Below are 24,604 nucleotides of genomic sequence, written 5' to 3'. Positions count from 1 at the left end.
TAACATGCATTCATCCATGTATCGCACAACACAGCGCAGGGTATCAATTAGTTATACCAATAAATACTTCCTTTTGTCACAAGTACTTCTTGTTTTCAACAAGTCTCCAGTCAAACTTTCTTTTTTTATTATTATTTATTACATATCATGGCAATATCTAAAATGACATTAGTAATGTGCCTTTAGTCCATTTTGCATGTATAGCAATCCATCATTTGGATTTACCCAAATTTAGTGCTTAACATTTGTCTTGAATCTTTTTAAGGCATGTATTTGTACCGGTTACTTAATCATACAACAATATAAATCTACAGTATATCACTAATAAATACTTAGGAATGGGAAAAAATGCAGGAATCGAATGTCATGACACGAGCAATCTTATAGGAATTGAAAAATAAATGAATTAATCAAACATGTTGTTTGGATACACCATAGGAAACTTGCATGATTTTTTAGAGGAGAAATATTATCAGATTAGAGTTGAGAGAATAGATGAAGAGAAAAGGTGCCTTGACTTCCCAAAGGAAATCAAAACATGTGGTTTGAGCTCATGTTTGAAATACTTCAAAAGGTGGAGGAAAGGAATGGTGCCATAGGAAAATTTGCTAGTCCAATCCTACAATCCAAAGGAGCATGCAGGAATAGTTCATATGGGATTTTAGTCCTTTGAAAATCCTACAAAATCCCATCTTCCAAAGGAACCTGGAATAGTAGCACCATGGGATTCTTTTTTTTTTTTACAACTAACCAACAAGGCATATGACTATTTTTTATTATTATGGTCACCATATTACCGCAAGCACACTTCCCAAAATCTTAAACGGTGTAGTTTTTGCAAACACTTTCTCTCAACATTTATTAGAAAAATCCTTTTAAATCAACCTAACATCTTTCTAATATTTAATACATTCATTTCGACCATCGAATAATCACCATGAACTCAGTTTCATCTATTATCCATCAACACTTTCAAACATGCCCATAACATGTTTAAAAAAGCTCGCATGTTTTTAAATGCAACAATTATTCTCGTCAAAATTATATTTTATAAAATATTATTCAATATATTTATAAAGTCTTAAAAACACTATACCACATGAACTACTAATATGCATACTCCTAAGGATTACATGCCATCACACTATTTTCTAAGTTGACACACTAATCTACACAAATAAATACTATGTTCCTATAATCAATTACATTTAATAGCTATCGTTATTTCTACGCAACACCTCGGAAGGATTAAAAGACCATATTTATACCTTAAACTTTATTCCATTTATGTAAAAATACCGAAATCAATTCGGTCCATGTTAGTCCCACATACCATCATATTCTTTTTTCTCATTCGGTCCATTATTATGTAAGCATGTAAATTATGGCATACATGGTATGTACTTATTATTGATTTTATACCAGTTTACTTCATATTTACTCCGTCCCAATATATAGCTTGGACCATATTTAACATAGTCCTGTGCCGTACTAAAACAAGCCATTAGAAAACCTGAAATTTTCTCGAAAGGGTCAAAATGTAAAAATTTCAGTAATAAAAGCACCGCATCTATTAGCCTTCGATGTTGCGGTGGGGCTTGATCGGACGGTGGAGAGGGCCGCATCGGGCGTAACACAAAACACTGTAGTCCGAGCGCAGAGAGGGGATCCCCTTCCGCACCGCACCCCCTCCCCCCTTCTCTCCCATCTCCCTCGTCCCTCTCTCTCCTCTCCTCCCCTTGGCCCAACCCCCCGCGCGAGCCCGTCGCCGCCGAGCCCACCTCCCTTCGCCACCGCCCGAGGAGGAAGCGCGCGCGCGGGCACCGACGCCGCGGCGACCTCGGAGGCGGCGGGGGACCCCGCCCTCCTCGTCTCCGCTGGGCCGGCGTGTGGGGGGGAGAGGACGGACGGGCGATGCATCCGGGCTGATTCCTCCTCTAGCGCTGGTACGGATGCCCTAACGTAGCTTGCCTGGATTGCTGTTGCTGGTGTGGTTTTCGCTGCGGGAGATCGTGTCCTTCCTTCTCGAGGTGCCCTAATCCGCCCAGTTAGTCGCGGATTTGATTAGGTTCGTTGTAATGTCGGCTTATTTTGATTTTGTTCCCCCACAAGGGCTCTCTGTTGCTCGTTTGTGTGCGGAGGATGTGGTGATGCCGGTTGTGGCGGTCGTCGGAAACGTTCTAGAACCCCGATTTGCAGAGAATTGCGACGAATTTGGCGGGTACTACGGCTAGGGTTGAGGACTTTGTGTGTGTGTGTGTGTGTATGGGGGGGGGGGGGGGGGTTCGCTGTCATAGTTTTGGATATGACCTTGGTGGGTTCGTAGTCGTTGGGGCTTTGGTGGATGATATACATGATTGCCTGGTTTGAATGTTGTATCTGCTTGGTTTTCTGATGCTCTGGAACTTAGGGTTTTAGTGATGAGAGAACTAATAGTGTGTATGGCTTGATGAGGAACTAGAGGATGATTGTGCCATCAGATCTAACTCCACACTTCGTGGAATAGATAGATTTTGATCCATCACCAACGCAAGGCTAATCGAAAAAGGAAAAGAGCGTCAGGGTCCCCAACTAAACATTATAATTGGGTTATACCATGATCCCTCAAAGCTAAAACCCTTATTAGATCTGTTGAGTGGCTGCATCTGAACCTATTGCTAGTAACTAAGTTCAATCATATTACTTCACTAGAAAAGTTAATTCAGCTGTATCGGTCTAAAACATGTTATTGGTGTAATATTTAGAAGTCTTATTTCTCCATGTTTCATGTCCTTCAATATATTCTTACATTTTCATTACCTCTTTATTTGTTAAGCTCCTTTCTGACGTGGATTTTCATAATTGTTCAGTAATTAAAGCTTGTATATGCTTATTTGTTATTATTTCCCACTTCAGTTGGTGCTGTATACATGGCTCTTAGAAAACACCAACCTTCTGGTAATGCGGCCTCCATTAGTATGGTGCCCCTGGATTTTCCAAGTCAGGAACTTGAGAAGGTTAATTCTGTCAATCCAGTGGTAGCAACAGATGTTCCACCTGAGGCTGATGTTGATGTTGATATGAGGGAAGTTTACTTTCTCATCATGCATTTTTTATCACATGGTCCATTTAAGCGGACTGTTGGAGAACTCTGCAATGAGCTCCTTGAACATCAGCTGCTACCTAGAAGATATCATGCTTGGTATTCACGAGGTGGTTTTCATAGCGGTGAAGAAAATGATGATGGCATATCACTCCCTTTGGGATACCTAAAGTTAGTTGAGAGGTAACTATTTATCCGTTCATTCCAATGTTGGTTCTGAAAGATCATCAGGATGTTGAGGTCTGGAATTCAAAGTGAAAATTTCCAGACCAGTTTTGTGCTATTATATTAATTATTGTTAATTAAGGATTTTTATGACGCAAGAAACTAGAGGTTCATTCTGCTCGGAGCACATAAAAATAATATTATGCCTGTAGTGAACTGGAGATGCTTCTCAGTTTCTTAGAGTAAAATTGGGAAACAATTGAAAAATATCTGGTATTGTATCCATTTGTCTTCTCCTGTGGAGTTCATACTTCATCACTCTTCCCTGGTGTGCTAGTCTAGATTCTAGAGCTGATGAATCATACTGTTTCTGAAACGTCAGATTTTTTGTAATGGTATTACATATATAACATTTCACAATGGGAGTGAACAGAAAGAATACTAGTATGTTTTTCAGTGTTTGTGTAACTTACCTAGAGTTGATTAAACTTTATGTTCTCAAACCTGTATTCTGCAAAGGTTGCATTGTATAACATAGAAGGTGAACATACAACGTTTTCGTATTTTTGGGACAAATATTGAACTGATGAAGCTTTATGTTTCTTAAACTGCTGCTAGTTTGTTAATGTGTTAGGATATAATTTGAGCATAACAGATGAACAAACACATACAACTGTCCCTTGCCGTGGCAGACCAGTTATTATCTGCTTTATTTTCTCAATGATCACATGACACTGAGCATTTCACATACTTTTGTTTATGCTGCTCATTTTGTAGATACCCCCACATTGGTAAAGACCACTTGGTAAAGCTTTTAAAGCAGCTGATTTTTAGTTCTTGCCACCCACATGGCTTGGTTGGAGGGGTTTCTCCAAATGCTGCTGATGTCCCAACGCTTCTTGGATCAAGTTCCTTCTCCCTTCTTGCATGTATGTACACTATGTTCTTCTAGTCCCGATGAGCTGTTTATAATTTCATTTCTACCCAACCTTGTGTTCTTAGTTTCGCTAGTTTGATTTATGTTATGTACATTTTCGCTGTTATAATTGCTATGTGCTGAACTGCTTATGAGAAATCTTGGATCCTTCAGCTGATACAAGCAGGCAAGAAAAGGAAAATCCCAAGCTGTTGCGTTATCTCCGTTGGCCACACATACAAGCCGATCAAGTTCATGGTTTAAGTCTGAGAGAGATTGGCGGTTTCACTAAACATCGCCGAGCTCCGTCTGTACGCGCGTCATGCTATGCCATTGCAAAGCCATCGACCCTTGTTGAAAAGATGCAGATTATAAAGAGATTAAGGGGACATCAAAATGCTGTGTATTGTGGTCTGTTGGTCTTTCTTTTTTCTTAACACATAATGCTTGAATAAGTTATTTGAATATTTTTCCGTGGATACATCATTCCATGGTTGTTGTTTTGAGTATCTACAGTGACCATATGCGCCATACTGCCACGGTCTATTCAGCAAAATGGTTACTGATATTAACTTTACAATTTGCTAAATTATGCAACATTACTAAAGAACTTATCCCTATATCTTCAACAAATGTAGCTACTGCCTTGTCCTTTTGTTAATTTGTTCTAGACCATCATACCTTGTTGTTTTTTACATTTTCTCTCTTTTATCTGCTCTATTGTTTTTTCAGACTGAGATTGTTTCTGTTTCTGCAGCTACTTTTGATCGAACGGGACGTTATGTTATTACTGGTTCTGATGATCGCCTTGTTAAAATTTGGGCAATGGAAACAGCATTTTGTCTGGCTAGCTGCCGAGGTCATGAAGTAAGTTTTGCTTATTGTAACATAATAACATTTACAACCTTTCATCAGAAAACTTACTGCCCTTTTTTTTCGAATTAAGGGTGATATTACTGACCTCGCAGTGAGTTCCAATAATGCTGTGGTAGCATCTTCATCCAATGATTTCATTATTAGAGTTGTAAGTTCATTGTATGCTTTCTCAATAACTGTGATAATATCTTTCTTCCTTTCCTGTTAATGACTCTGTTTACTACTCACTAATGTAGTGGCGTATACCTGATGGCCTGCCTATCTCAGTGCTGAAGGGGCATACAGGGGTTGTAACCGCCATTGCATTTAGTCCAAGGCCCGGTGCTGCTTTCCAGCTGTTGTCGTGAGTGCTCGTATCTTTCTGAATACTTTATTCTATAGTATTTTCATAAAAGCATAAACTGAAAGGATAAACTTGTCATCAGTCTATGGTATACAATTCGGTGTTCAATCTGCTTTAGGCTGTGTTCGTTGCTCTTTGTTCCCAACCCCTCTCCCTCGTATTCCACGCACACGCTTTTCAAACTGCTAAACTTTACTTTTTTTTGCAAAAAAGTTTCTATATGAAAATTGCTTAAAAAATCATATTGATCCATTTTTAAAAAAAAATTAGCTAATACTTAATTAATCACGTGCTAATGGACCGCTCCGTTTTCCGTGCGGAGGGAATGAGTTCCCAAGCCAGAGAAACGAATGTAGCCTTAGCCAAACCTGAAGCTTGTCTGAGACACCAAACTACTTATGTACACACTAAAAGGAAACTGCAGAGATATATCTGTAAGTTGTTTACTACTCCTTCCGTTTCAGGTTATAAGACGTTTTGACTTTGGTCAAAGTCAAACTACTCTAAGTTTGACTAATTTTGTAGAAAAAAGTAGTAATTTTAACCCAAGACTAATATATTATGAAAATTTATTCAATTATTGATTTAATGAAACTATGCTGGTGTTGTAAATATTACTACTTTTTTCCATAGAGTTAGTCAAACTTAAAGTAGTTTGACTTTAACCAAAGTCAAAACGTCTTATAACCTGAAACGGAGGGAGTATATCACAGGCGATATATGAAGACTTATCTATTCCAGAGTATGTGAGTGAACTTAATTTGTTCAGTCCTACTTATTTGTGCACATAGCAACTAAAGTTACTAATACCTATGTGAATTATGTAACTGTTCTAGTGGACACTAGTATGCCATTTCCTAATAAAGGAAATGGTACACCCCATGGTGTATCATGTGATTTTTCTTTAATGTAAATGTAACTTTCTTTTTGAACGCTGCAGATCTCATAAGTGCGATTTTCATACCATGAAGAATGCTTATGCATGTCAGATTTATTACAATATGTTTATTCCATATATATTCTTGTGATATAGCCTTATCTTGTTTGCTGTATGTACCCTTGATCTTGCAATTTGTTATTTGCTTGCTATTTTTCTCTCAATTCTGTACACAATATTGGTGTGCAGATCATCAGATGATGGGACATGCAGGATTTGGGATGCCAGACAATCTCAACAATCTCCACGTATATATATACCAAAACCTCCAGATGTTGCCCCTGGTTAGTTTATTGAAGCATGTCCATTGCCTGGGTAATGCCTATATCTAGTTAATTCAATTATGTGGTGTTTATGCCAGGGAAGGGTGGTGATGCATCTTCTAGTGCTGTTCAAGTTCAACCAACGAATCACCAAATCTTATGTTGTGCGTTCAATGCGAATGGAACTGTATTTGTTACTGGTAGCTCAGACACCTTTGCAAGGGTATATTATTTATTTTGTTGTCGTCCACTAGTGAACTACTGATTTTAAAATCAATAGGTGAATTGCCCTTTTTCATTAGAAATGTTGATTGCAGGTATGGAATGCTTGCAAGAGTTCTTCTGAGGAACATGACCAGCCGAATCATGAGATGGATCTATTGTCTGGCCATGAAAATGATGTAAACTATGTGCAGTTTAGTGGATGTGCGGTGGCTTCTAGGTCCTTTTCAGTTGACACCACTCACACCATTAAGGAAGAAAATAATCTTAAGCTAAGAAACTCCTGGTCAGTATTTTACTCTTATTTATGGTCTGCTTGTTCCTTATACATGTTTATTGTGTTAATGTCTTTAGCTCCTTCAGTTATCTTACCTATTGTGCAAATTGTGCCTTTTTGGTTTCAACGGTTTCACTTCAGCTGAAATTTTCTGCTTTTGCTAGGTTCACACATAATATTGTCACCTGCTCCCGTGATGGCAGTGCAATTATCTGGGTTCCACGATCTCGGAGATCACATGTAAGCTCATGTGATCTAGATCTCTTGATTTCGCTCCTGAAAAAGTGTTTTTAGATTAACAGTTATATTGTGATTTGCATAACTGCCTGTTCTGTCCATTGCTACGGTATATGAAACGCTTGCTGAATAATTGCCCATTTTGTTTTCTTATGCGATCACCGTGTATTTTCATTGTTTCACATGATGAATTGCTAGTGTTAGAGGTTGTTTAGTAAGGGTTGGCCAGTGTACAATCTACCTGCCTTAGCAACCAACTGTAATATTGTACCACACATACTGGGTAAGGCACGTTTATTGGTTGCTAATCTGTACTGTGGAAATGCAGACATCTTTAGTGCTCTTTCTCTATACTTCCATTCAAAAATATTTTTTTTTCATGACATGTTATTGGTGTTGATCCAGGGAAAGGTTGGACGTTGGACACGAGCTTACCATCTTAAAGTTCCTCCACCTCCAATGGCTCCTCAACCACCTCGTGGTGGTCCACGTCAAAGATACCAGCCTACTCCTCGTGGTGTTAATATGATTGTTTGGAGTTTGGATAACCGCTTTGTGCTTGCTGCTATCATGGGTATCTTTTGTTTATTCCTTTATATCTTTTTCATTGCAATCATACCAATATGACATTTTGCTTCTTTTGTTTTGGCTTACATATTTGCATGCCATGATATTTGAGTTGTTAAAGTGACATATTAGTGTTGAGGAAGTCATTGCATATCTCCAAATTAATTGCAGTTACTTAATTATATAGGAAGGTATTATGTCCAAACAAGCCATGAGTTAATATTAAATCATGGCCATATCAAATGAAAACTGATAAATAAATAGGTTCAATCGGGAGAGCCATTTTGATTTGAGCATTAAATCAGCCTCATTTTTTTAAATGTTGCTTTCATGCCTAAACCTCATAGTAGCTAACTAGCTATTAAGTAGTAATGAAGATGTGAGATGTGTGCATGCCAGCAAGGCCCTCAACAGTCTAACTAGGTCGATTGATGCCTCATCCTTTAGTATCAGTGAATTGATTTAACTCAATGCTCAGTTGTTCCACAATCATCAATGACTTATGGTGATTATTTTCCCCTGCATCCTATCTAGTGCAAGACATTTGTGTTAGGGACCTTGTGTCTAGGGGTGGGCAGAAAAAGACCGAACCGAAATAACCGAGACCGAGACCGAAAAATTCGGTCTGTGCTTCCAACTAACCGAATTTATTTCGGTCAATTCGGTTTCATGACTCGGTTAACTGAATTGACCGAAAAAACCGAAATTTATCAGTGGCCCAATAACACATGACATCTCAGCCCACTAGGCCCAATTCCTCATCACGTATAGCAAAAACCAACTCCCCATCCATCCGGCTACCACAGCCACCAGTCATGACCTCATCCTCCCAGTCCCAGTCCCCATGATCGAGTATCTGAAAAAGAAAAATCAGTTCGCCCACAACTCCCCATGCCCCCACGGCGCACGAGTCGCTCTCCGCTTCCGCTCTTCTCGGCTCTCGCTTCCTCCGTGGCCGCGCTGTCCGCCCCCAACCGGACCGCTTCACCTTCCCTCTCCTGCTCACCTCCCTGTCCTCCCCTCGGCGACCTGAGAGCTTCGATGGCGGTAGTAGGCTGTTGGGACTTGGGAGATGCGGCCCGCGGGAATAGCGACGAGGGAGAGATGGATGGGATCTGGAGTGGTTGACATCGATGGGATCCAAGTTTTATTTGCTTGATTTGCCTTTTTTTCCATATCATGCTCTACTTGCTACTTGGTGGCATCATCATATTTTAGCCCTTTCATCGGAGTTGCATTTTTATCGATCTTGTACTTCAAAATTTTTTTGCGATTATTTTTTCTGGTGAGTTCGGTCATGACCGAGACCGAACCGAACTAACCGAAGACCGAAATGCTCGGTCTTGAGTTTTTTGGAAGACCGATCGGTCTTGTGATCCTGAAGACCGAATTTTCCAAAAGACCGAAGAACCGAACCGAATTTTTCGGTCAGACCGAACGCCCACCCCTACTTGTGTCTTACCATTATTGCCAACTGATGGAAATTTTCCACCATGTGAATTATAAACTTAGAGGTTATTATGCTTTTGTGATTGCAGTAGCTATTGCTCATTTGAAAAACAGAGAGACGCTTAGTAGCATAATTCTCTTTATTATTTTTATTATTAGCTCAAAGTAGTTAACCTCAGGGACCGATATGATGAAATTGATAATTGGTTTAGAGTACCTAGCATGTAGAAGCCTCCATGGTTGCCTCACTCCATGTTTTGCAGTTTGGGGCATCCATCTAAAGACTTAGGATAAACTGTTCTTTCCATTTTTTTTGCATAGTCTCCTTTTCTATTTTTGTTATCATCTGTATTCATTTCCCTTAAATATGTATTATGTCCCGCAGATTGCAGAATTTGTGTTTGGAATGCTTCTGATGGGAGCTTGGTACATTCATTGATTGGGCATAAAGAATCAGTAAGCATGTGACATGCATTATGTTTTTTAAATTATTGACATTATTGCAAATTAACAGTCATAGAGCTTTCATTCATGTTATTTTCATCACTTATAATTGTAACTCTTTGAGTTAGCAACTTAGCATGCTATTCACATGTTCGTGGAGTACAATTGTAACTATTCATACTTTTTTTGTAAGTGTGCTAGCATCCTGGCAAGAGCATGGACTGAAAGGCATACAAAACATTACTGAAACAGGAAACATGGATATGGTAGCTTTGGAGATGTAAATCTTTTACAAAGATTTTTTTTTTAAAGAACAGGACAGTATGAGAATGCAACCTGCCAATTCTTGTTTCTCTGCGATTCAATACTTAATCATTTTTCTCATAGTTCTTAAATAATGAAATCACTGAGTGTTGCTTCATGTTGCAAATTCCATTGAGCAGTTTAGTATTAAGCATTGGTAATATCACCTTTTACCTTAGCGTGTTTCGAGTTATTTTTAACCCAATTTATTTCATAGCCATTTCATCGTTCGATTATTGGCAGTATTTTTACTCAGCAGCTACAGTTCAGTATAATCTGTTGTATTCTCACATATATAACCATTTTTCTCTTGCCATGATTGAAGCTTGTTGGACCTGTGTTGTCACTTATCCTTTTTATTTTATTTTTCTGGGTAATGAGCTCTCTTTGAATGGAAACAAGTTTTCTGGTGTGGTCCCACTAAAATTTGCATGAATTCCATGAGTGAATCTATGTATTAAACTGCTTGAATGAATCAGTGATCTGTCTGCTCTGTTTTGTTGCAGTTCTGTTCTGTTGCAATGCCATGATCTGCATTCTCTTTCATTTTTATTTGTGTTTTTTTTCTTTCAACTTCAATTTTTCACAAAAGCTGTGACCCTTGCCTAGAGTTATGTTCTCTTATGAAATTTGACCACCCTCATTCTCAACAGACATTTGTTCTTGATGTGCATCCATTCAACCCCCGTATAGCTATGAGTGCTGGGTATGATGGAAAGACAATCATATGGGATGTAAGTTTCTTGCCAGATTTTTTCTATTCTTCTCACAATCTTCCAGGCTGAACATCTGTTTTTCTCTATCCAGATTTGGGAAGGGAAGCCTGTACAGATATATGAAACTGGGCATTTCAAGTTAGTTGATGGGAAGTTCTCACCGTAAGTGTCACTGTAGAATTTCTTCACAGCATCATCCTTTTATTTTTCTCAAATCTATTAAGTAGCACTGTCATCTATTCATCTCACTATTTAGGAATCTTGAGTTTGCATAGAAATATTTTTGTTGATTTTGTTGTTCAATCTCATTGTTTTCCTCAAATCTCTTTGTTGAATACTGTGATACTTTAGCCATCGTATTCATCTTTTTTGATCTGGTTAAAAGTCAAAATTATCTTCCACTGAAGTGCTCACTTGTAACCCAAGGTACATCCATCTGTAGCACTATACTGACATTGCGACATGTTCATCTTCTGTCCCTGCTTTGCCTAAAATGGTTAACCTGGTTGGTGCGATTGGTTCTCCAAGGTTTATGTGCAACTCTAACTAAAGTATGAAATGGGGCTATCCATGTGGAACTAAACCCACCACTTGGCTGGTAAACCTGTACAGTAAACTTGGGCTAAGGTGTTATTATATGCAATTGGGGTTGTTCATTCCCTTTTTCTTTCTAAATATAACTAGTATTGATCCTAAATTTCTTTCTGTTCCATTTGGTCTTGTGGTTTTGCTGTTTTAGATCTTGAGAAAGGGCATGTTTCATAATCTAGCGCAGATCCTGATTATAACTGTAAAGATGATTTGGTATCACCGACTTAAAATTAACTGATAATGCCATAATGGGCAGAACAATTAGTTTGGATCAGTCAATTATTTGCACTTGTAAACATTTGTTTTTAAATGCCTGGTTAGTTTGATACATAGACTATTGGTTTGACGATGTACCTATGTTATCTGGACATTTATCTCTTCCAAAATATAAGAACTTTTGAGGTTGGACATGTTTATTAAGGAAATAGGTAGAATTAAATAGGAGAAGGTTGTGATTGGTTTGAGAAGAGAAAGTAGGTGGAGGAATTAAATGGGAGCAGGTTGTGATTGGTTGAAAAGAGAATGTAGGTGGAGAAGTTGCAATATTTTGGAATTTTGAATGCTAGATGCTGCTATAGTTTAGGATGGAAGGAGTAGTTTATACTCATTTTGGACACAACTCAAAGAGAATATAAACATTATATTGGTATTATTTTTCCTTCTAGATGTTCTGCACTCCAATGTTTTTTTTTTTTAAAAAAAAGATTAAGGCGACTATCACCCTGTCAATATTAATACTCCACTAGACTTACTAGAGCTGTTGAATTTAGTTATTTATTATGCTAGTATGTGATATATTAACTTAGAAACATCAGGACCATTTAAAATGGAAAAGAGAACTTTGATCAATTACTTGTATTGTTGATTAATCTAAATTATTTATTTTTTATGTTCTTAATATTATGCTGGACCATTCAGGGATGGGACATCACTGATTCTCTCCGATGAAATTGGACAAATATTCATTATTGGTACAGGGCAGGGAGAGTCGCAGAAGGATGCGAAATATGATCAGGTACAAATATTGTTACCCAACTTTCGAGTTATTGTAGGGAATACCTGGTGTAAACCAATGTTTGGGTGCAATCATGTAAACTGCCCCGTCCTTGTGATGAGATGAACCATTGGATTAGCCGTGGGAAATGAGTTTTTCTCTTTGGCATTAGTTTGAGTATGTTATTTTGTTCGCTCATGTATGAGAATGTGACTTCCACTATTAGGCCCTAAGTTTTACTCACATAATTGTCTATCCCTGTGGCTGTGGCCCTAAACCTGGTCTATGAGAACCTCATAAGGCAGCTCAAGTTGAGAGTTTGCATGATTGTACCCAGATATTTTTGCTCAGATCTCCCCTCATTTTGGGAAAATATTTTTATGTATTTAATGATACTATTTATATGTTTTCAACAGTTCTTCCTTGGAGACTACCGGCCTCTTATCCAAGACACGAATGGAAATGTTATTGATCAGGTTTGTTCAAAGTTATGAATAGTGTCCTAGCTTAAGCATTAGCTAACTGACTTGTTTAGTTTCTTTGCTATATATAATGATCTTTTCAATTTGTGTGATTAACTGTTACATTCTAATTCATCATGTAATATGCTTTGGGGGTTTCTTTTAAATTTGTAATTTTCATTTACTTTGTCCTGAATATCTAACAGATGAATGGAATTGCAATCAACAATATGAATCTTGCTTTGAAGAAATTCGTCATTATGATTTTTTTCATAGTATACACATTTTACCTTTTAGTGAAGTATTTAATTAAGCAGGATGTTTTGGATCGCTTTTGTTGCTTACTACAATCTGTTTAGTCTGAGGTATCTGCAATTCTGCATCTATTCTCTCTTTGAGTAAACATGGTATCCACAACATTATTGTCATGTAGTTAATTAATGTTTCTTTTCATAGTAGATGTAGTGCATTAAAAAAAAAAATCTATTCAATAGTAACCCCACAAAGGGTTCAATCTAGTGAACTTTTGCAAGGCTAAGGAAATATCGAAACATTACTAAACAAACAACTCCAGAAGCTACTGAACTCTGGTTATTCTTAACCTGTGTCAAGCTGCCTTTTATTGGTTCACAAAGTGCATCATGACCTATGTTGGTTTTCTTTATGCTTTTTCCTTCATTAATCCAGGAAACACAGCTTGCACCTTATAGGAGAAATATGCAAGACCTTCTGTGTGACTCTGGTATGTACATTGTATGCCATCCTTCTAGCCTAGTATAAGTAGAGGCTTCTAGCCACCTGTATACTTGTACTTATGATTTGTTGATTGCAGGTATGATACCCTATCCAGAGCCCTTCCAGAGTATGTACCAGAAACGACGGTTAGGTACCCTGGGTATTGAGTGGCGACCTCCCTCCGTGAATTTTGCTGTCGGTCCCACTTACAATGCAACCACTGGTGAATATCAAATCATCCCAGTTATTGATCCAGATAGGTGGGAACCACTTCCAGAGATAACAGACTTCATTGAGCTTGAACCAGAAAATGAGGTTATTTCAGATGATACTGATTCTGAGTACGATGGCCTGGATGAGCATTCTAGTGAAGGGGAACATGAGGCTTTGAATGGTGATTCATCTGGTGCTTCGTACTCAAGTGGAGAAATTGATGGGGATAACCTTACTGATAGCGCTCTCCGCAGATCGAGAAGAAAAAAGAAAAAATCAGATGTAAGAGGCAACAATCGTGATCATTCCTTCTTCTTTTATGCCACCTTCTGATTTTTGACTTGTTTACCTTTTCATTGTATCTTCGACAGGGGGGTGTGGTTACTTCATCTGGTCGTCGAGTTAAGAAAAGAAATTTTGACGAGCGTGATGTGCCTCAAGTGTCAAGGCCACATAAAAGCAGGAAGTCTAGGAATGGTCGTTCAAGCAAAAGGAAAAAATCCCCCAAATCTAAGGGATTGCGGCCTCAGAGACGTGCTGCTCGCAATGCACTCAGTTTTCTCTCAAAGATTGGAGCTTCAACAGAAGAGGATGAAGATGACTCTGAGAGCAGTTTCTCAGACAGTGAGCTGAACACAGAAAGCACAGAAGCTGAACATTTAGCATGGAATGGCCAGCTAAGACTTGGTAGAGAGAGTAATTCCAGGTATGACTTAGATGATGTTACACAACCTTCTCAGTTCACTGAAACTCATGGAAACTCTGGAAGTAATAGGAAGCTGGTCCTTAGGATACCGCGCCGTGATTTAAAAGTTCAATTTACTATGGGAAACAGAAAAACAGAGTGCTCTACTCAGGATAGAGAAGGGTTGGCTCTTTCTCCAACCAATCGTGAAGCAGTTGAGACCAAACCAAATTTTGAGCCGGGATCTTCCTCTGCATTAAAGGCTGAACTAACAGATGGAGTGCAAACTGAGATCTCTGATCCACATGATGTTTCTGCTCTTCACAATAACAGCACAATCAAATGGGGTGAGGTAAAGGTGCGGTCTTCTAAGCGATTCAAGTTTGGCGACTCTTCAGCCGGAGACACATGGCCTACTTCAAATAATGCTGTTCCACAGAATGTTGACCAACCAGATAGTAAGAAGATGCTCAATGGTGATGAAATCCAGCAAACGTTTGAACTGAATTCACAAGAGATTCAACATGCAGTAAATCTGGAAAACCTCAAAATTGATGATTGTAGTGAGGATAATTTGCTGGACAAAGAAAGGATAGCCAGTGATAATAATGCTCATGTAGATGAAGGATATGAGGGGGAACATGACCAACAAGTCCATAGTACTCCCCAGACTATATCCTTGAAGCTGAAATTCAGATCAAGAAGCTTTGCAGATGGAGCAGGTTCATCAGACAAATCAAGAATTACTACTGCAGTAGGGAATGACATGAACTCTGAACATGATAAAGGTCATATGCTGCATGATGAGGGTTCTGCCCTTAATCAACATACGAATGACGGCATCCTTACTGTGTCGAAAAGTTTGCCGGAACGCACAGATAAAAGCACTAGTCTGGATGATTCAAAAAAGTGGCACTTAGATCCTGCAAAGACATATAGTGCAGTTTACAAAAGATCAAAGACAAATAAGCACAAGAAAAATTTGGATTCAGATGCATATGGAAATGGGGAGAGCACTTCCGTATCCAATGATGATGACGGTTATCAACCTACAGATTACAGTCCTGTTAAACCTGATAGTGCTACTTTGCGAAGAAGCGCGAGGAGGTCATATGCATACACTGATGATACCACTCAAGCTAAAAATTCTTATAGTTCCCATGAAGCATCAACTAGTGGGAGGCGTATTGTTACAGATGTGCGTGATGTCATGTGGAAATCAAACTTGAAAACTGTTGGTTTGAGGTCTACTAGGAACAAAAGAGAGAGTTCTAACTTTCCTGGTACACATCTATTGGAGAAAAGGAAGCAGGTATCTATGAAGTATTCATGGCTGATGTTGCTAGAGCATGAAGATAGCTACCGTTATATTCCTCAACTTGGTGATGAGGTTATGTACTTGAGGCAGGTAATGTAGTTTTTCGTACTTTATTATACTTGCAAAAAGTGCGATGCGTACTACGTCCATATTTTTACTTTTCATCTAGGACATTAGTGCTGTCCCCGATACACACCTTTAAAGTCATTTTAATCCCCCTGGTTCCATAATTCTTGACATTTTGGACAAGATTAAGGTCTAACTTCTATAACTTTGACTATCAATAAACTTTAAAAATATCTACTACCTCCGTTTCAGGTTATAAGACTTTCTAGCATTGCCCACATTCATATAGATGTTAATGAATCTAGACACATATTTTCAGGTTATAAGACTTAGTAGCATTGCCCACATTCATATAGATGTTAATGAATCTAGACACAATTATGTGTCTAGATTCATTAACATCTATATGAATATGGGCAATGCTAGAAAGTCTTATAACCTGAAACGGAGGAAGTAGTTTACAAGCACTAGAACAACATATGTAGATTTGTCTTACAAAGGTGGTGTTTAAATCTTCTGAAGATGAAGATGAAGATAAAGATTAAGTGTTTCACGTAAAACGAGGTGGTAATAACGTGTGATTAATTGAGTTTTAATTATTACAAACTTGAAAAATGGATTAATCTAACATTTTAGAGCAACTTACATATAGAAAGTTTTCACACGAAACACACCGTTTAGCAGTTTGAAAAGCATGCCACGAGTATCCAAAATTTCATCTCCGTCTTGTTGGAGAAACGAACAAGACCAAAGTACTATAATAAAAGTAAAAAAGTATTTATTTATTGTATATATTATAATAGAAAAATATTGTCAAAGATATATTTTGAAGACCGTGTCATTGTCCAAAATGTCAAGAAATATGGAACCGGAGGGACAAACTATTGATATTAAGATATTGATATGAAAGAACTTTCAGTAACAAATTTTACTAACTATATTTTCACATGTCAAATCTTAATATTTTTGCAAGTATTTGAGACCAAAGTTTTTAACATTCCATCGCACTCATTTTAGAGGACACATATTTGAATGTATCAATGTAGTATTTATAACATAAACTTTGCACTTTTCTTACTTTCCACCCACACTAATAGGATGGTTGATTTGATGGTGAGGGAAAAATGGACATCAAGTATTAAAATTAGTGGAGTACCTGTACAAGTCACTCCTAGAAAAGCACTCCATCTAGCCATGATAACATTTTGGAAACTGACGTCTCTAAAATTCAACATTGACTAGTAATTCTTATTATAATATGTTCTGAAGCAAATTACACATGGTTTTCACATATTGAATCACAATATTCAATAGAAATTGACGCTTAAAATTTTGAAGGTTTTTTATCTGGACTTGTCCAAACTCCCAAACATGTTCTCCACATGCACTGTCGTTATCAATGTCAAATATACCTTAAGATTCACACAAACTTCTAAAACTCAAATTAGCCTCCCACCTTATTCTTGCACAAATCTTCAAGCACTTTCAGTGATGAATAGGGTAGTGGATGCACCTGCGTATGCATGTAAATGTGCATTTGTCTTTACTTATGATTCTTCTTTTTGTGCTTTGCTATTTTTGTAGGGCCATGAAGAATATCTTAAAGGATCTCGGCAATTGGATGATTGCCCATGGAATCGGATCAAAGGACTTAAAGATGTAGAACTTTGCAAGATTCAAGGTCTAGATTACACTACATTCAGAGGGTCTGGTGAAAGCTGCTGTAAATTAACTATTGAATTTATTGATGATACTTCAAGAGGATTTGGCAGAACATTTATGATCACCTTGCCAGAGCTAGTTAATTTTCCAGATTTTCTTGTGGAAAGAACACGGTTTGAGGCTTCTATTGATCGGAACTGGACTAACAGAGATAAGTGCAAAGTTTGGTGGAGGAATGAGTTAGAGGAAGGAGGAAGTTGGTGGGAAGGAAGGGTATCAGCCGTAAAACCTAAATCACTTGATTTTCCTGAGAGTCCATGGGAGAAATATGTTATCCAGTATAAGAATGATGGTTCTGATCACCCACATAGCCCCTGGGAACTCCATGATACTGGTAATCTGTGGGTCCCATGGAAACATCCACACATTGATCTCGGTATAAAGGACAAATTGCTATCAGGGTTGGACAACTTACTCGAATTGTCTCACAGAAATCAGGTGGAATTCTTTATCAATTTTACATTCTTTTGCTACCCAATTTTTGTTGTTTTGACCTCCAACAATAAATTATTGAGGTTTTACAGGATCGCTATGGCGTTCTGAAGTTGAACAGTGTTGCAGAGAAATCAGATTTCATTAACAGGTAATTCTTCTATTGATTGATGCATTTGTTGCTGATATGTGCGTGTATGAATCTTGTGCTCATCAATAAAAGTGAAAATTTTGATTTCTAATGGTAAATCGTCCTTTGCTAGAAACCACCACTATTTATTTCACCAAACCACTCTGTTTTGTACTCCTATTTCACTACCTTTTAAGATAATATTTGTAAGTCCTATAAAACTGCATGTTATATAAGTCCTCAAAAACCATATTCGTACATATCTTGAAAATTATGTTATAATAGAAGTTGGTGGTGGAAATTGTATTTTTAGACCATGATGATGTCCAAAACATATATTTTGTGCATAGAGAGTTTCTTTTTATGGTGACAAGTCTGATAATGAGCATTAACCATAGATTTAGCTTTTCTTTTACATATGCTTGCCTTTAGTTTTTTTTATTCATATATGCTCATAAAATCATAGGGTGGATGACTAGTATTCTCTCCATCCCAAAATATAGCTACTTAAACATTAAAATTTTGGTAAAATATATAGTAGTACTTTCTCCACCTACCCCTCATCTCAACTAATCACAAACATCTCTTATTTACACCCCGTACTTCCTAATCTCAACCAATCAAAACCATCCCCCATTTAATTTCACTTATTCGAATGTAGCCATATTTTGGGATAGAGGGAGGACTTGTTTATTTGAATAGTTTTGGTTGCATTATATGTTAGTCCAATGACTGATTTAGGTTGCATTATATTGGCATTTTATGTATATATGGTCTATTTAGCAAATTTTCCCATCATCTTAGGAGTTCTTTTTCTCTACACACCTAGGTTTCCTGTCCAGTTTTCCATTGAGGTGATTAGGATAAGGCTTGAGAACAATTACTACAGAACTCTGGAAGCTATTCGACATGATGCGACTGTGATGCTTGCAAATGCCCAGTCTTATTTCTCAAAGAGCACTGATATGACCAAAAAAATTCGGAGGCTATCTGATTGGATCGAACAAACCTTTTCATCATTGTAGAGTGGTGCTTGATGGTTAGTGCCCAGTTAACAGGCTTCTTTTTGTGCAAGCAGAATTTGCCTCGCAGCCACAGTATGATTCTACAGGTGTTACTGCGGAAAATTTTGTTAGAGGAATACTAAAGTAGTTTTCAAGATGCTCAACAGCTTAACACTATTTAATGCATTGTTTTGCTTGCACAAGTTGATCTTAACTAACGCTTCTGATCATTAGATCTTCGTGAAGAAAAATCAATTACCGATTCGACAAAAGGAACATCAAGGGCCTTGTTAGAGAGATAAAGCTGGTAGTGTAAAATGCACTACCGTGTTATTCGTTGTGTATAGACCCCGTAAATCATCAATAAAAATGATAAAATGTTTATCGTCTTTATTATGCACTCCAATTTCAGGTGTTACATTGGATGATATTCTTCGTCGCTTTATCCAAAATCTCGTTTCTCCCACGGGAGAATAGCGGAGGGAACAGTCTTTTGCGCACAAAAACAAATCCGGGTTTCAAGAAAGCTGTTTTTTTTAACCGCTCATCCACGAGTCTTGATTCTGTTGGGTCAAACAAACAATCGAAAAAACTGGAAACCAAACTTGCATCTACAGTTAAAAGCGATTATCCCTTTATCAGTGTTACCTTTCAGATAGCCGAAATACTATGGCACTTACAAAGCGATGATTGTACAGGAGTAATATTTGGATCAGAACTAATCTGGAATTGAGCACTCACGAGCGTCAACCCCAAAAAACAGAAACACCGAGGACAAAAACTCCAGGTGGTCAACCGTGAGAAACGAGGAAATTTCCTGAGAGACAGGGGTAGTCATCGTCTACGTGGGCCTTGCGGCTCTGAACGTGGGGTGCAGCAACCGGCCGAGCTCCTCGTCGCCGGCGTCTAGCGGCTCGCCGGTCTCGTTCCTGACGCGCCGCACGGCCGTGGTATTCAGCGACTCGTGCGCGAACCCGTACAGCTTCAGTATTTGGTCGTCCGCGAAGTTGAACGCGCGCTCCATGCCGCGCCGGCACCGCTCCGCCGGGTAGCTGTCGGCGTACCTCCGGCACGGCTTGCACCCGACGAAGTGCGTGACGAACGGCCACCGGCCGTCGTCGCGCCCCGCCCGCCGCAGCTCCTCGTACCTGTCCACGATGCCCTCCCAGAACCCGTTGAGGTCGTAGGAGCTCTCGATGAACACCTTGTCCCCCCACCTCTGCCGTTGCGTGACCAGAAGGTAGATGAGCGCCGACTGGTCGTCGGCCTCGAACGGCGGCCGGCCGGAGAGCTCCTCGGCGAAGAGCTCGCCGTACCTGTCTCGCACCGGCCCGCGCGGCCCCATGGGCGCCCACGCGTCGAGCAGGTCGAGCGACCACTGGCAGTTGCGGATGAGGAAGCTGCCGGTGTTGACGCCGATCCAGCTCTTCTCGTCGAACACCTTGGCCTCCCAGCCATGGAGCACGAGGTTGTGCACCGCGTACCGCTCCCATGGGATCTCGAACAGCATGTCGGTGAACACCGCGTCGGAGTCCACCCACCAGATCAGCTCCGCCTCCGGGTGCGCCACCATCAGCATCCGCAGCAGCGGCAGCTTCGCCCAGAACCCCGACATCTCCGCGTCCAGGAACGCCGTGTTGTAGAACACGTCGAGGCCATGAATGCGGCAGTAGTCCACCTTGTTCTTGAACGCGCGCAGAAGCAGGTGGTCGCCGTCCGGGTCGGGGCACCGCGCCGGCGCCGACCCGGTCACCACCAGCACGCGCGGCCGCCCCGCGGGCGCCACGCTCGCCGGGAACTCCGGGTGCGCCGCCAGCCACGCCGAACGCCGCGCGTCGTAGCCCAGGATGGTGCGCCCCAGCGAGTAGGGCGGGTCCGTCAGCTGCCGCGGCGGCGGGAGGCCACTATCCTCCTCGCTGCTCGCGTTGGCGCCGGCTTGCATCTGCGCCGGCGGCGGAGGCGGAGGCGGAGCCGCCACCGCGACGTGGACGGGTTCGTTGAACACGACGCGGATCCGCGGCACGGTGAAGCTGGAGGAGCCGGTCGGGCCGAGGATGAGGAACAGCGCGCCGACGATGAGGATCACGACGACGACGAGAGGGGCGGCGTCGCTCGCCGAACAGCGTTGGCCGTGCTGCCGGCGGCCGGCTCGCCGGTCAGACGTCACCTTGCCACCGTGCTTCTCCATCATCGCGCGCGATGGCTAGCTAGCTGGGTGACACAAAGGCCGACGTGCCGTCCGGCCGGCGAGCGATCGAGCGCGAGCTGCAACGTTCCACCTTGCAAGTTGCAAGTTGCCGGTCGCATCGCAAGTGGTTGTATATATATTAGTACTAGTAGTAGGCAAAATTTGCTGGCTAAGTAGCAGTCGTGAGCGCACGACGAACGGTGCAAACGAACGTGTCATCGCTGCATCTCAGCCGTCGATCTTGTGGCAGCCGTCAACCCAAGAGAGGAATCCTGCGGTGCAGGCATGTATGGGTTAAAAATACACCATTGGGATCGTGTCGACCGATCGAGTGATCACGATCGTGGCAGGCAGTAATAGGGTTAAAATACTGAGCAGGTAATTTCTGGAAGATTTGGGTTCCAAATCTCGATGGCGATGCAAATTAGGTTAAGAGGCTTTAATTGCCCATGTGCATTTTCTCAAAATTTGTGTAGGGTTATTCCTTCTTCCCAGGTTGCACACTTCATCTGAGGTCCCTTAAATTTACACCGAATCCGATTTTCATTCTTAAACCCTAAAACTAAATATAACCGGTCCCTAAACTATTAAAACAGGTACAGACGAGATCCCTCGGTGATTTGGAAAACGGTTTTGCTGACGTGGCGCTTACGTGGTTGGTTTGACTAGGACTTTGTCCCACGTGGTATTGATATAGCGTTTACGTAACAATTCTACTCCGAAAAATAATAAAAACCATGGGCCCACATGTCAGTTAAAAAAAGAATTTAAAAAAGATGGGGCCACATGGGCCCCACATGTCAGCCTCACTCCTTCCCTCTCCCTTCTCTCTTCTTCCTCATCCTCACTCCTCTCTTCTTCCATCTCCTCTCTCTCTCTCCTTCCAGAGGAGCGGATGGGCAGGTGGGTGACGGAGCAGGCGAGCCGCGCACGGGCTGCTCCTTCGACGGCAGCGGCCGCGCGTCACGGGCGACTGCGCCAGCGCGCTGTGTCCTGCTCCGTCTCCGGCGAGCCGCCCACCAGCTCATTCAACACATGCAAGTACTAGCAGAGCACAAAGCCATAGCTAACTAACTAGCTAATTTGCCGATCCATGCAAGCCACTAACATGAACATATCACATTGGTAGCACCAGCATGTCTAACACATGACGTGATCCAAAAACTAAACAAGCACTAAAGGATCCTATGCAATAAGATCAGTGATAACATGCCCGCCGACGAGCTACTCCATGTTCCTCAAGGGGCTATGCCCTGACGCCTACAGCTACGCCAAGGACGACCAGACCAGCACACCTTATCACCTGCCCCGCCGGCACCAACTACCGCGTCGACTTCTGCCCGCCGACGAGCGGCGTGATGGCCGGCGATGACGACGGTGTGCGTGGCCATGGCGGAGAGATTTGTTCAGCCGCGGCGGTGGTCCTCCTCCCGCCGCAGGCCACTGCCTCCCACGGCTGAGCTGCCAGATTTGTGCAGCCACGACGATGATCCTCCCGCCGCCGGCCATGGCCTCCGCGGTGGAGACCGCCGTGAGCTGCCAGATTTTCGTGGCTTCGGCGTCGGTCTTCCTCCCACCGCCGGTCACGGCGGAGACCGCTATTGAGCTGCCGGATTGTGCAGCCGCGGCGACTGTCCTCCTCCTGCCGCCGTTTACAGCCTCAAGAAGCGTGCACTGAGGAGCATCCTGGTGGAGGTGTACGCCGCCGCCGCTGGCGGAGCTCGGACAGCCCGCCTCGCTCGCTTGCTCCGCTGCCCACTTGCCCGTCCGCTTTCCAGGAAGAAGGGAGAGAGAGGAGGAGAGGGAAGAAGAGAGGAGCAAGGATGAGGAAGAAGAGAGAAGGGAGAGGGAAGGAGTGAAGCTGACATTTGGAGCCCACGTGGGCCCTATCATTTTAAAATTATTTTTTTAACTGATATGTGGGCCCACGGTTTTATTATTTTTCCGATGTAGAATTGCCACGTAAGCGCCACGTCCATGCCACGTGGGACGAAGACCTAGTCAAGCCAGCCACGTAAGCGCCACGTCAGCCAAAACCGTCTTCCAAATCTCCGAGGGACCTTGACAGTTTAAGGACCGGTTATATCTGGTTTTGGGGTTTAAGGACGAAAATCGGATTCGGTGTAAATTTAAGGGACCTCAGATGAACTTATTCCTTATGGCCTCTTTAATGTACAAATTCTGGGCCTTTGTGAAAGCCCATGTAAGGATGTTACTTTGTCTCGGAAATTTCCAATGACACAGCCCAAGCATGAAACTGGGCCGGCCTAAACCAGCAAAAGTGTTTGTGAAATGTTCTCTCTCCTCAGGCCCCGTTTGGTAGAGCTCCAAACTCCAACTTCAGTGGAAGATAGCTCCTATAGGAGCTGAGGTGGGTGTGAAAGTGTTTGGCTAGACTTGTTAGCTCCATACCACCACGTCTCTTGTAGTCATTTCGTCGAACACTTGGTTGGCGTCGCCCCGCCGTCAGCCTGCGCACCGCCACTACTGACGCCCGCCACCGGTCAGCCCGCGTGCCACCGCCGCCATCAGTCCCCCCTGCGCCGCCACCACCCAGCCTACGCTGCTGCCGCATGCCACCTGTGTCGCCGTTGATGCCGCAGCCCACGCGTCGTCACCCAGGCGGCACGCCGCCGCCAGCCCCCACGCCGCCAGTTGCCGCCAGATCTCGCCAGAAATGATGCGAGGATGGGAGGAGGAGAAGTTTAGGGGTAGTTCGGCATTTCTATGTAAATACATCAAAAAATTAAAGGGTAGTGGGTTTTTTTGGGTGGAGTGGAGCTGTGGAGCAGTAAAAACCCAGCTCCACCCCCGCAGTACAAATTTGTGAAGTAGCTCTGCTAACTCCACTCCAAAAAATAGAGAATCTGTACCGTTTGACACAGCTCCAGCTCTAGGTAAGCAGCTGGAGCTGTGCCAAACGGGACCTTAATTTAACCAAAAATATAAAAATAATTCTCAGTGTCTTTTGCCAAATGCCTCTCCAGTGTTGCAGACAACTCCTCCCTCCGTCCCAAAATATAAGAAGTTTTAGGATTGGACACGGTTATTACGAAAGTAGGTAGAAGTGAGTGGTGGAGAATTGTAATTGGATGAGTAGTGGAGGTAGGTGGAAAAAGTGAATGGTGGAGGGTTGTGATTGGTTGGGAAGAGAATGTTGGTGGAGAATTTGTTATATTTTGGGACAAATCCTGAGGACTAAAAGTTGTTACATTTTAGAACGGGTAGAGTATTACCCATCCACAAGGCTACAGATACTAGTCTACTA

At 41.6% G+C, this 24,604-nt stretch overlaps 2 protein-coding genes across 3 annotated transcripts; one reads left to right on the top strand and one right to left on the bottom strand.

The window, feature by feature from the left end:
- Positions 1 to 1,712: 1,712 nt before the first annotated feature.
- Positions 1,713 to 19,541, top strand: LOC127768772 (uncharacterized). 2 transcript variants are annotated; one of them, XM_052294415.1, is made up of 23 exons: positions 1,713 to 1,946; positions 2,896 to 3,265; positions 4,025 to 4,176; positions 4,338 to 4,574; positions 4,921 to 5,030; positions 5,110 to 5,187; positions 5,276 to 5,382; positions 6,509 to 6,603; positions 6,681 to 6,805; positions 6,900 to 7,090; positions 7,246 to 7,321; positions 7,724 to 7,892; positions 9,720 to 9,790; positions 10,735 to 10,815; positions 10,889 to 10,959; positions 12,307 to 12,403; positions 12,799 to 12,858; positions 13,531 to 13,585; positions 13,676 to 14,073; positions 14,163 to 15,884; positions 17,445 to 18,020; positions 18,107 to 18,165; positions 18,974 to 19,541. In XM_052294415.1, exons 2-23 carry the CDS (start codon positions 2,910 to 2,912, stop codon positions 19,167 to 19,169), a joined length of 5,082 nt encoding a protein of 1,693 aa, XP_052150375.1. In that variant the 5' UTR covers positions 1,713 to 1,946; positions 2,896 to 2,909; the 3' UTR covers positions 19,170 to 19,541. The 2 variants fall into 2 exon arrangements, with proteins under 2 accessions (XP_052150375.1, XP_052150376.1); XM_052294416.1 differs by lacking the exon at positions 1,713 to 1,946 and adding an exon at positions 1,951 to 2,068.
- A 102-nt stretch (positions 19,542 to 19,643) lies between these two features.
- On the bottom strand, positions 19,644 to 21,423 carry LOC127768773 (probable glycosyltransferase 5). Its single transcript, XM_052294417.1, has one exon. The coding sequence runs from the start codon at positions 21,337 to 21,339 to the stop codon at positions 19,990 to 19,992; it is 1,350 nt and encodes a 449-aa protein (XP_052150377.1). The 5' UTR covers positions 21,340 to 21,423; the 3' UTR covers positions 19,644 to 19,989.
- Positions 21,424 to 24,604: the final 3,181 nt, after the last annotated feature.

Source organism: Oryza glaberrima, chromosome 3 (genome assembly GCF_000147395.1).
Source record: "Oryza glaberrima chromosome 3, OglaRS2, whole genome shotgun sequence".
In the NCBI taxonomy this organism is placed as follows: Eukaryota; Viridiplantae; Streptophyta; class Magnoliopsida; order Poales; family Poaceae; genus Oryza; species Oryza glaberrima.
This window is presented reverse-complemented; position numbering and strand designations above follow the sequence as displayed.